The sequence below is a fragment of the Leucoraja erinacea genome, chromosome 29, assembly GCF_028641065.1.
Source record: "Leucoraja erinacea ecotype New England chromosome 29, Leri_hhj_1, whole genome shotgun sequence".
NCBI lineage: Eukaryota > Metazoa > Chordata > Chondrichthyes > Rajiformes > Rajidae > Leucoraja > Leucoraja erinaceus.
Window position 1 is genome coordinate 3,609,009 of NC_073405.1, and position 13,315 is coordinate 3,622,323.

At 48.2% G+C, this 13,315-nt stretch overlaps 1 protein-coding gene across 2 annotated transcripts in view; it reads right to left on the reverse strand.

The window, feature by feature from the left end:
• The window catches only part of LOC129711009 (dedicator of cytokinesis protein 7-like), a 162,511-nt gene that overhangs the window by 63,266 nt on the left and 85,930 nt on the right, over positions 1-13,315 (reverse strand). For both annotated transcript variants that reach the window (XM_055658351.1, XM_055658350.1), the window contains exons 18-19: positions 9,325-9,420; positions 2,646-2,732 (exon numbers count right to left, since the gene is read on the reverse strand). In XM_055658351.1, the coding sequence (XP_055514326.1) occupies positions 2,646-2,732; positions 9,325-9,420 (183 nt within the window). The remainder of the gene's footprint in view (positions 1-2,645; positions 2,733-9,324; positions 9,421-13,315) is intronic.

The window sequence follows — 13,315 nt, forward strand, 5'->3', positions numbered from 1 at the left end:
TCCATACCCTCTGATCCCCTTAGCCACAAGGGCCACACCTAACTCCCTCTTAAATATAGCCAATGAACTGTGGCCTCAACTACCCTCTGCGGCAGAGAGTTCCAGAGATTCACCACTCTCTGCGTCAAAAAAGTTCTTCTCATCTCGGTTTTAAAGGATTTCCTCCTTATCCTTAAGCTGTGACCCCTTGTCCTGGACTTCCCTAACATCGGGCACAATCTTCCTGCATCTAGCCTGTCCAACCCCTTAAGAATTTTGTAAGTTTCTATAAGATCCCCTCTCAATCTCCTAAATTCTAGAGAGTATAAACCAAGTCTATCCAGTCTTTCTTCATAAGACAGTCCTGACATCCCAGGAATCAGTCTGGTGAACCTTCTCTGCACTCCCTCTATGGCAATAATGTCCTTCCTGAGATTTGGAGACCAAAACTGTACGCAATACTCCAGGTGTGTTCGCACCAAGACCCTGTACAAACCTGTATGTCTTTGGAATGTGGAAGGAAACCCCAGATCCCGGAGAAACCCCACGCAGTCCACGGGGAGAACGTACAAACTCCGTACAGGCAGCACCCCGTAGTCAGGATCGAACCCGGGTCTCTGACGCTGTGAGGCAGTAATTCTATCGCTGCGTAATCTTTTATAACTTTGAACAAGATGAAACCAAACTCATGAGACTGATTTATATTAATTCTGGGTAGACATAAATGCTGGAGAAAATCAACGGGTGCGGCAGCATCTATGGAGCGAAGGAAATAGGCAACGTTTCGGGACGAAACGTTGCCTATTTCCTTCGCTCCATAGATGCTGCCACGCCCGCTGAGTTTCTCCAGCACTTTTGTCTACCTTCGATTTTCCAGCATCTGCAGTTCCTTCTTGAATATATTAATTCTGGTGTCATCAAAATGGGCGGCACAGTGGCGCAGCGGTAGAGTTGCTGCCTCATAGCACCAGAGTCCCGGGTTCGATCCTGACTAAGGGCGCTGTCTATACGGAGTTTGTAAGTTCTAGCCGTGACCTGCGTGGGTTTTCTCTGGGGCCTCCGGTTTTTTCCCACACTCCAAAGACATACAGATTTGTAGGTAAATTGGCTTAGTGTCATTGTAAATTGTCCTTAGTGTGTGTGGGATAGTATAAGTGTGCGAGGATCGCTGGTGGGCCGAAGGGCCTGCTTCTGCCCTGTATATATCTAAACTAAACTAAACTAAATGTTTTCAGAATATAGGCATGTTCTGCTGTTTGATTAGACATATGGCATGGAAACAGGCCATTCAGCCCAACTTGGCCATGCTGACCAAGTTGCCCAATCTACAATATGTTGCTATTGACTTCACTCAGTGACCTGACGAGAAGATGGGACCAACAGAACAAAAAGCCTGAAGTTTATAAAATGATGGGAGGCATGGACAGTGTAGACCAACGTCTCTCAACCGGGGTTCCCCGGAACGCGAGGGTTCCGCGAGAGGTCGCTGGAGGTTCCACGAAAAACAGCGATAAATAGGCTAATCATATGTAAATGCATTTCGGAGTCATTTTTGCGACGTCTGTACGCCGACAGTGTGACATGCCTTTAGAAACATAGAAACAAAGAAAATAGGTGCAGGAGGAGGCCATTCGGCCCTTCGAGCCAGCGCCGCCATTCATTGTGATCATGGCTGATTGTCACCTATCAATAACCCGTGCCTGCCTTCTCCCCATATCCCTTGACTCCACTAGCCCCTAGAGCTCTATCTAACTCTCTCTTAAATCCATCCAGTGACTTGGCCTCCACTGCCCTCTGTGGTAGGGAATTCCATAAATTCACAACTCTCTAGGTGAAAAAGTATTTTCTCACCTCAGTCTTAAATGACCTCCCATTTATTCTAAGACTGTGTGGCCCCTGGTTCTTGGTGGTCAGTGGACAGGAGCTGTACGTGACGGATTTGTGTATCATCAAGTGACTCACTCAAGTACATACGCACGCACGGTCTCCATCAGTCCTGTCTGTGCTTCCTGGCGTGCAAGTACAGTCCCTCATTCACCCATGCTATTTAGTAATTTTTACACATCATTTAGGGATGTTGTATGAATTAAAAAAATTTAAGTACGTTTACGTTTATTTTTGTTAGTTTATCAAAAGTTTATCTGTGTTGTTTTCTCTCCCTCTCTTTCTCTCTTTCTCTCTCCCTCCTCCAACGTTAGTTCTTCTGTTTGCCTTTATTTGCTTCAGTTTTGAACAAGCAGTTTAATTTCAGTTTTTGTTTTTGCATTGTCGATAAACTTGAGAACAACGCAAGTAATTTTTTGCTTAACCCAGTTATCAGAAAAAATACCTTATGTTTGCCTTATGAATTTTATGAAAGAGAAAGAATAATAAAGATATATTATCATTTTTATGTCGGGGTTCCCTGAGGCATGAAAATTATTTCAAGGGTTAAAAGGTTGAGAAACGCTGATGTTGACAGTCAGAGCCTTTTCCCCCGGGATGGAAGTGTCAGATACTAGAGGGCAAAGCAAGTCACTCAGCAAGATGAGCTTGTGGCTGGTTTGGCGTGGCACGGCTTGTCCGCCATGTTGTGTTGGGCCAATACAGTGGAGTGAACCAGCAGGTGCTCCACCAGCCCGTGATCAAAACTAATGCAACATTCTGGTAGCCATGAAATCATTAACCTGAGGGTATATCGTCGACACTGGGCGTAGCTCCAACTTGAAGACTGCTTTCCGGTTATCCAACCACTTCAGCCCAGCCAGCGATGTCTGTAATGAAGAACAGGACAGTCGGTTAGAACGGACGCCCATTAGAAGGTGCGTTGACCATAACTGGATGACTTTACAATTGCAGGTAGACGCCAAATGCTGGAGTGACTCAGCGGGTCAGGCTGCATCTCAGGAGAGAAGGAATGGCTGGCGTTTCGGGTCGAGACCCTTCGTAAGGCGGGACAAAGGAAGAATGTATGCGGGGGCAGTAAGACTGGTGGGAGAACTGGGAAGGGGGAGGGGATGGCGAGAGAGAGCAAGGGCTACCTGAAGTTAGAGAAGTCAACGTTCATACCGTTGGGGTGTAAACTACCCAAGCGAAATGTTGGACAGGCTAGATGCAGGAAGATTGTTCCCGATGTTGGGGAAGTCCAGGACAAGGGGTCACAGCTTAAGGATAAAGGGGAAATCCTTTAAAACCGAGATGAGAAGAACTTTTTTTTCACGCAGAGAGTGGTGAATCTCTGGAACTCTCTGCCACAGAGGGTAGTTGAGGCCACAGTTCATTGTCTATATTTAAGAGGGAGTTAGATGTGGCCCTTGTGGCTAAGAGGATCAGGGGGTATGGAGAGAAGGCAGGTACGGGATACTGAGTTGGATGATCAGCCATGATCATATTGAATGGCGGTGCAGGCTCGAAGGGCCGAATGGCCTACTCCTGCACCTAATTTCTATGTTTCTATGTTTCTATGTGAGGGGCTGTTCCTCCAATTTGCGCTGGGCCTCACTCTGACAGTGGAGGAGGCCCAGGACAGAAAGGCCAGATTGGGAATGGGAGGGGGAGTTGAAGTGCTGGGCCACCGGGAGATCAGCTTGATTAATGCGGACTGAGCGGAGGTGTTGGGCGAAACGATCGCCGAGCCTGCGCTTGGTCTCGCCGACGTGGAGAAGTTGACACCTGGAACAGCGGATACAGTAGGTGAGGTTGGAGGAGGTGCAGGTGAACCTCCGCCTCACCTGGAAAGACTGTTTGGGCTCTTCATAATCTTATTAATAAGCCACTGGCATTATCAGAACCAGAGCCAATAAGACTAAGGTGACAATACCAACAGTCCAGGAAGATTGAGGAAAGTAGTTTTAAAACAAGAAGAAAGAAAATAAGATGCAGGTGTTTAACAAAAAACTTCTATGAGAAATGAACTGTGTGAAATATATTCAAGAGCTCTCAATAGTGGCTCATACCGAAGCCAAACAGAATGTAAACGTCCAACTAGTAACTCCTCTTGCCCTTTCACCTACAAAGATCGCCCTCCCAGCTCGCTGGAGAGTACAAAAGCGTGGAATTAGATCATGGCACAAAATGTCAGTGGACGCAGCAGTCTGCTCTGTGAGTCAACCCTAATTGAAAACTGCTTGCCTAATGGTGTGTAGGAGCGAACTGCAGGCGGTGGTTTAAACCGAAGATAAGACACAAAGTGCTGGAGTAACTCAGCGGGACAGGCTGCATCTCCGGTGAGAAGGAATGAGCGACGTTTTGTGTCGAGACTACTAAATTATCTTCTTCTAAAGGAGGGGTCTCGACCTGAAACGTCATCCATTCCTTCTTCCCAGAGATGCTGTTTCCTTCATCATCATTACAATCGACAATAGACAATAGGTGCAGGAGCCGGCCATTCGGCCCTTCGAGCCAGCACCGCCATTCAATGTGATCATGGCTGATCATCCCCAATCAGTACCCCGTTCCTGCCTTCTCCCCATATCCCCTGACTCCGCTATCTTTAAGAGCCCTATCTAGCTCTCTCTTGAAAGTATCCAGAGAACCTGCCTCCACCGCCCTCTGAGGCAGAGAATTCCACAGACTCACCACTCTCTGTGAGGAAAAAGTGTTGCCTCATCTCCGTTCTAAATGGTTTGCTCCTTATTCTTAAACCGTGTGGCCCCTGGTTACGTTATTGCTTATCTTTCATTCATTTGTTCTATATCTCTCTACATCACCATCTATATCTCTCGTTTCCCTCTCCCCTGAATCTCAGTCTGAAGGAGGGTCTCGACCCGAAACGACGCCCGTTCCTTCTCTCCAGAGATGCTGCCCGTCCCGCTGAGTTACTCCAGCTTTTTGTGTCTATCTGCCGAATGGTGATTTCAAGGGGACAAGGCACCTGCCACCTATTAGCTGGCTGCCAGCCCACGTGCAGCTGAGCGATCAGCTCTGTATAAGCTGCTTTAGACACATGTTGCTCCAGAACTCACACTGTGCAGGCTGCGAAAACAAAAACCCATTCAGCATCTGGCAACTGCCCAGAAAAATATACAAACGTCGAGAAGGGCCAAGGTCAGAATCTCGCCGGCACCTAATAAATGAGTCTCTGTTGGGTTTTATTCCGCAAATCTCTTGTTTTGCCGTGCACATGATGGGTGGCATGCTTGGCCCGATCCTCAGTTGCAAATTCCTGACATTCCCAGAACTGGCTGGGATGGTGTGACGAATCCCATTGGGGAAGAGGGGAGGGACGTGACCTGCAGTGTCCGTGAAGTGGGACGCTCATCCCTGCTGGAGATAGACAATAGACAATAGGTGCGGGAGTAGGCCATTCGGCCCTTCGAGCCAGCACCGCCATTCAATGCGATCATGGCTGATCATCCACAATCAGTACCCCGTTCCTGCCTTCTCCCCATATCCCCTGACTCCGCTATCTTGAAGAGCCCTACCTAGCTCTCTCTTGAAAGCATCCAGAGAACCAGCCTCCACCTTTTTCACATAGAGAGTTGTGAGTCTGTGGAATTCTCTGAGGCAGAGAATTCCACAGACTCACAACTCACTGTGTGAAAAAGATGGGGCAGTGATTGAACAGGGTGCAAAGATTGAACAGAGGCCATCGATAACGTTCGGAAGGAACTGCAGAATTAGTTTTGTTTAGAGATATGGCGCGGAAACAGGCCCTTCGGCCCACCGAGTCCGTGCCGGCCAGCGATCCCCGCACATTAACGGAATCCTACATGTACTAGGGACAATTAACCCACAAAGCTGTATGTATTTGGAGTGTGGAAGGACACCGAACATTTTGGAGAAAACCCACGCAGGTCACGGGGAGAACGTACAAACTCCGTACAGACAGCACCCGTAGTCGGGATCGAACCCGGGTCTCTGGCGCTGCAAGTGCTGTAAGGCAGCAACTCTACCGCTGCGTCACCGTAGCGCCCACGTGGCAGACCCACGCCCTGCAGGAGCCGGCTTCAACCAGAAATAGACACAAAATGCTGGAGTAACTCAGCGGGACAGTCAGCATCTCTGGAGAGAAGGAATGGGTCGAGACCCTTCCCCGAAACATCACCCGTTCCTTCTCTCCAGAGATGCTGTCCGTCCCGCTGAGTTACCGACAACATCAGGATCATCGGAGGGATGAAAGAGCCTCAGTCTAGGGTAGGACGAGGTTGTTGTGGCGTTTCTCCGACAGACGTCGTGTGAGAATGGAAGGAGGGTGTCCCCGTGCTTTTTTAATTGATGTTGGGTGGCCTCAGTGGTTACGACTGATTGGATCAAAGCACCAAGTGCCCTTGACCCAGCAATGATAGGGCTGGATGCAGACAAGAAGATCCAGGCCAAATTTAAACCTTTAAGCAAAATAATGGGACATAATTATCTCAGAGGCTTCCAATTATAAGCAATGAGCAGCGTCGGTGACCTCTTCTGAACCCCGCAAAAAGGTCGTGTGGGGGTCAGGTCGCCAACGTTCTCACTCCCAAATAAGGGACAAAAGGTCAAAGTACGGGACAAATTCCCGACGGCAATTCGTTGACAGACTGGGCCGTGGCTGGGGGGGTGAATGATGAGTAGGCCCCAGGCGCTGGACTGCACGCAAAGCCCGGCCGGCCAGCGGGCCAGCTGAGGAGTTTTGGCCCCGGGAGGCCAAAAGTACGACGCCCCGTCCAACTCGTGAACCGATGATCGGCCGTGGCGGTCGTGGTGTCGGCGGTAAGCGAAGGTCCGGAGGTCGGGCAGCTGGGCCCGGACTAAACGTGGGAGACTGAAGCCAGACTTGAGCAGTCACGCAGATGTGAGGCGTTTGGTTAAAAGTGAGATTACAGGTTTGCGCTGAATCCCAGGGATTGCGGTCCTGGCGTGGGTGGGGGGAAACGTTTTCAAACTAAACTTGGGCAGGTATCCAATGGAGGTGTTTAAGAAGGAACTGCAGATGCTGGAGAATCGAAGGTTACACAAAAAAGCTGGAGAAACTCAGCGGGTGCAGCAGCATCTATGGAGCGAAGGAAATAGGCAACGTTTCGGGCCGAAACCCTTCTTCAGACTCAATGGAGGTGTCTGGTTCCTGTGCAATGCACAACATTCCACAACCAACCCCCGCCAAGCTAGTGAGCAGGAGAAGATCTTCACAAATCATAGGAGCAGAATTAGGCCATTGGGCCCATCGCGTCTGCTCTACAAGGGTAGACTTACACATAAAAAAGATGTATTGACAGTAAATCCTCTATTTCCATTTAGTTTAGTTTAGTTTCCCTTATTTATTGTCATGTGCTGCAGTAGAGTGAAAAAAACTATACGTTAGGGCAAGAGCAGGCTCGGCGATCGTTTCGCCCAACACCTCAGCTCAGTTTGTATTAACCAACCTGATCTCCAGGTGGCCCAGCACTTCAACTCCCCCTCCCATTCCCAATCTGACCTTTCTGTCCTGGGCCTCCTCCATTGCCAGAGTGAGGCCCAGTGCAGATTGGAGGAGCAGCACCTCATATTTCACTTGGGTAGTTCACACCCCAGTGGGATGAACATTGACTTCTGTAATTTTAGATAGCCCTTGCTTTCTCCCTCCTTCCCCTTTCCCTTCCAAGCTCTCCCATCAGCCTACTGTCTCCGCCTCTTCCTTTCCTTTTCCTGCCCTCCCCCCCACCCCGACATCAGTCTGAAGAAGGGTCTCGACCCAAAACGTCGCCTATTCCTCCCCTCCGTAGATGCTGCCTGTCCCGCTGAGTTACTCCAGCACTTTTGTCTGCCTTAGAAATGTATAAAGTCGCTCCATTCACCTTCAGCTCATGGATTGCAATGGGGGAAAGTTGGGAGATAAGTATTGAAAATCCAGCGGAACTACCAATGTTTGGAGATTTGAAAAGTATGTTTGTTTAATTTAGTTTAGTTTAGTTTGGGCCGAAGGGCGTGCTTCCACGCTGTAACTAAACCAAATTAACAATGACTGAATTGAGATTTAGAGGATATCACATCTGTCTTGGAGAAAGGTTTACGTGGTATATTTTACAGCCCGTTTTCCTCTTCCTTAGACATTTCTCCCGTTCATTTACATCTCTTCAAACCAAGGTTCAATGACTATTAAAGATAGACACAAAGCACTGGAGTAACTCAGCGGGTCAAATTGACAATAGACAATAGACAATAGACAACAGGTGCAGGAGTAGGCCATTCGGCCCTTCGAGCCTGCTCCGCTATTCAATGTGATCACGGCTGATCATCCCCAATCAGTACCTCATTCCTGCCTTCTCCCCATATCCCCTGACTCCGCTATTTTTAAGAGCCCTATCTAGCTCTCTCGTGAAAGCATCCAGAGAACCTGCCTCCACCGCCCTCTGAGGCAGAGAATTCCACAGACTCACCACTCTCTGTGAGAAAAAGTGTTTCCTCGTCTCCGTTCTAAATGACTTACTCCTTATTCTTAAACTGTGTGGCCCCTGGTTCTGGACTCCCCCAACATCGGGAACTTGTTTCCTGCCTCTAGCGTGTCCAAGCCCTTAACAATCTTATATGTTTCACTGAGAAACACAAGTCAAGCAGCATCTCTGGAGGAAATGGATGGATAAGGGTTGGGAGGATTAGTTTAGTTTAGTTTATCATTGCCACGTGTTCTGAGGTCCAGTGAAAACCTTCTTGCTGCATGCTATCCAGTCAATAAAAAACGATATATGATTAAATTCAGTTATACACAGTATACAGTCCACAGTGTACAGATACAGGATCAAAGAAATGACGTTTAGTGTTGATAAAGTCCGATTAAAGATAGTTCAAGGGTCTCCAAAGAGGTCGATGGGAGGTCAGGACCGCTCTCTAGTTGGTGAGAGGACGGTTCAGTTGCCTGATAACAGCTGGGAAGAAACTGTCCCTGAATCTGGAGGTGTGCGTTTTCACACTTCTGTACCTCTTGCCTGATCGGAGAGGGGAGAAGAGGGAGTGGCCGGGGTGCGACTGGTCCTTGATGATGCTGCTGGCCTTGCCGAGGCAGCGTGAGGTGTAGCGAGAGTCAATGAAAGGGAGGTTGGTTTGCGTGGATCGTATAGTATGTTTGATGTCAGTGAGAATATATTAGCTTTTAGTTCTGAAGATAGACAAAAAAATGCTGGAGTAACTCAGCGGGGCAGGCAGCTGAAGAAGGGTCTCGACCCGAAACGTCACCCATTCCTTCCCTCCAGAGATGTTGCCTGTCCCTGCTGAGCTCCAACAGCATTTTGTGTCCATCTCCAGCTCAAAGCAGCATCTGCAGTTCCTTCCGACACATTAGCTTTTAGTTACAGCAGTTATTAATGATGGTGGAAATGAATGTGCACTCGTTGGGCCTCGGTGATCTCCACGCTGCATCTCTAAAGTCTAAAGTAAATAACTTGAATGTACATAGATAATTAGTAACTGTGTACTTACAGATGTCACTGAATACAGGTGTGGAAGCTTCTCCAAGCAAACTGGAAGCTCGAATGATCCAGAGCGCAGATGGCCATTGTCCAGCATTGAAAACCACTGTTGATAATCAAAGGATGGATATTTAATACCTCATAACAATATTGGAGCATAAATAACATTTCTGTTTAAGAAGGAACTGGAAATGACAGATGCTGGAAAAATCGGAGGCAGATAAAAAATGCTGGAGAAACTCAGCGGGTGAGGCAGCATTTCTGTGTTACTTTAAGGTCATAAGTGATCGGAGTAGAATTAGGCCATTCGGCCCATCAAGTCTACTCCACCATGGCCAGAGTGAGGCCCAGTGCAGATTGGAGGAGCAGCACCTCATATTTCGCTTGGGTAGTTTACACCCCAGTGGGATGAACATTGACTTCTGTAATTTTAGATAGCCCTTGCTTTCTCCCTCCTTCCCCTTTCCCTTCCCAGCTCTCCCATCAGCCTACTGTCTCCGCCTCGTCCTTTCCTTTTCCTGCCCTCCCCCCCCCATCCCCCCACCACCCCAACATCAGTCTGAAGAAGGGTCTCGACCCAAAACGTCGCCTGTTCCTCCCCTCCGTAGATGCTGCCTGTCCCGCTGAGTTACTCCAGCACTTTTGTCTGCCTTAGAAATGTATAAAGTCGCTCCATTCACCTTCATCTCATGGCTTGCAATGGGGGGAAAGTTGGGAAATCATGGTTGATCTATCTCTAATCTTTAGTTTGGTTTAGAGATACAGCGTGGGAACTGGCCCTTCGGCCCACCGAGTCCACGCCGACCAGCGATCACCCTGCAAACCAGCACTGCCCCTATACAAGGAGGGGCGATTTACAATTATACCAAGCCGATTAAACTATAAACCTGTACATCTTTGGAGTGTGGTAGGAAGCCGGAAATCCCGGAGGAAACCCACGCAGGTCACGGGGAGAACGTACAAACTCTGGCGGTCTCCGGCGCTGTAAGGCTGCAACTCTACCGCTGCGCCACCGCGCCGCCCTTATTAACTTCTACCCGTGCCTGAACTTAACTCGTACTTATCAACCTTTTATAATTGAGATGCTATCGTGTGTAATTTAAACTGCTCAAGTAATTTCACGGATTGGTAGTTTAGGAAGGAATTGCAGATGCTGGAAAAATCGATGGTAGATAAAAATGCTGGATAAACTCAGCAGGTGAGGCAGCGTCTATGGAGCGAAGGAATTGGTGACGTTTCAGGTCGAGATCCTTAAGGGTGAGGCAGCATCTATGGAGCGAAGGAATAGGTGACGTTTCGGGTCGAGATCCTTAAGGGTGAGGCAGCATCTATGGAGCGAAGGAATAGGTGACGTTTCGGGTCGAGACCCTTCCGGGTCTCGACCCGAAACGTCACCTATTCCTTTGCTCCATAGATGCTGCCTCACCCGTTGAGTTTCTCCAGCATTTTCATTTATCATGGGTTGGTAGTATGGCCATTAGAATGTTACAATTAAAGCCTTTGATCACAAGAGGAAGCAAAATCAGAAATTCAACCATCTCACCAAGATATGCCATCAATGGGGGTTTCAAATGCCATGTGTTGTGTACAGACTGTACCCAATGACTGTTTTGCTTCATGAATGAATGAGCGAATGCATGAATGAATGAATGAGCGATTGACTGAATTAATGCATGATTGAATTAATGAATGATTGAATGAGTGAATGAATGCATGAGTGTATGAATTGATTGAGTGAATGAATGAATGAGTGAATGCATGAATGAGTGAATGCTTCCTCTATCTGAAACATGATACGTGCCTTACATATCTAACTTTAGATGAGGTGCTTGTCCATCTGGGGATCTGCTGGCTCGCAAATAGAAAATAGGTGCAGGAGTAGAGGCCATTCGGCCCTTCGAGCCTGCACCGCCATTCAATATGATCATGGCTGATCATCCAACTCAGTATCCTGTACCTGCCTTCTCTCCATACCCCCCGATCCCTTTAGCCACAAGGGCCACATCTAACTCCCTCTTAAATATAGCCAATGAACTGTGGCCTCAACTCTACCATTTAGGTTCACCATTTAAACCTCAGGAGAGACTTCCATCTTCTCAATGACATCAACCTTCGTTCTATTTCCATCCCATCCCCACTTCTCTGCGTTGAAGATCTGCTTTTAATTTATAGACCTCCGTCTGGTGCTGCAAATTCCAAAGATTCCAGCGCTCTGCCTGAAGACGTTTCTCCTGATATTTGCCCAATATGGTCAAACCCTTGTTTTGTGACAATGGCCATTGGTTCTAGTCTGCCAGGAGGAGAAACAGCATCGGAACATTTACAAGTTCTTTGGTGCATTTTATACATTTCAGTAAAGTCAGCCCTCATTCTTTTAAACTCTATTGATCGAATGCAATGCCACTGAATGATTCCTCATATTACTGCCTATCTTAAGGGCCTGTCCCACGCGGTGAGCGCGACATAACGTGGTCGCTTGAGCCGTACGGCCTCGCGGGGCCGGTCCCACTTCGATCGCCGGAGCCGTACGGAGTTGTGCGGAGCTGGTCCCGGCATCGCGCGGGGCTCTGAAAAACCGACCGTGTTCAAAAATTCCGCGCGGCAACGACCTGTCGGCCCGCAGCCGCATTGAGGCCGTACGCACCGCCTCGACGGGCGTACTCAGCGTCTTGACGGGCGTACACCTAGCACGTGGCGTTGCGCGATGACGTCACCGTCAGGCGTGCCGTTGCGTGATGATGTAACCGCCCGACGCCGTGCGACGTCCAAATTCAGTCGGCCCGCCTCCTGCCCAGCTGATTGGTGAGTCTGATGTCGGGACCAGCTTCGCACAACTCCAGACGGCTCCGCGCTTGGAAGTGGGACCGGCCCCGCGAGGCCGTACGCCTCAATCCACCACGTTTGGTCGCGCCAGACGCATGCAATCGCACGCTGGTGGGACAGCCCCTTAGTTTAACCCATTTCTTTTCTCCAGAGATGCTGTCTGAACCGCTGAGTTACTCCAGTTTTTTTGTGTCTATCTTCGGTTTAAACCAGCATCTGCAGTTCCTTCCTGCACATTTAGTTTAGTTTAGTTCAGAAGAATATAGGGATATGGGGAAAAAGCAGGAACAGGTTACTGAATTTGGATGTAGACAAAAGTGCTGGAGAAACTCGGCGATTCAGTGTTTAAGAAGGAACTGCAGATGCTGGAAAATCGAAGGTAGACAAAAGTGCTGGTGAAATTCAGCGGGTGCAGCAGCATCTATGGAGCGAAGGAAATGGGCAACGTTTCGGGCCGAAACCCAAAGGAAACAGGCAACGTTTCGGGTCGAAACCCAAAGGGTTTCGGCCTGAAACGTTGCCTATTTCCTTCGCTCCATAGGTGCTGCTGCACCCGCTGAGTTACTCCAGCATTTTGTGTCTAAAGAAAACAATGAGTTTCAAACAAGAGGACATGACTTCAGAATTAAGGGACAGAAGTTTAGGGGTAATGTGAGGGGGAACTTCTTTACTCAGAGAGTGGTAGTGGTGTGGAATGAGCTTCCAGTGGAAGTGGTGGAGGCAGGTTCATTGGTATCATTTAAAAATAAATTGGATAGGCGTATAGATGAGAAGGGAATGGAGGGTTATGGTATGAGTGCAGGCAGGTGGGACTAAGGGGTAAAAAAGTTGTTCGGCACGGACTTGTAGGGCCGAGATGGCCTGTTTCCGTGCTGTAATTGTTATATGTTATATGGTTAATGAAGTTTGCAAACTTTCCAAATGCGTTCGTTCTAAGTTCAATTAATTTTGTCATTTCCACATGAAGTAATTCTAATTATTTCCAGGAAGCAACGCTTTCGATGACCAAGTGAAGCATTCTAATTAGGAAGCATATTTTATATAATTAGCTCCAAGTTGCCATGGAGACCAGCTGGGGGGGGAAGTAGATTTAAATGTCAGGCTGAAGGCAGATCATGTCACAATTCAAAAGAACTGCTTCGTAAATGGTTTTATGTAGAGAGACAACTGTTGCTATT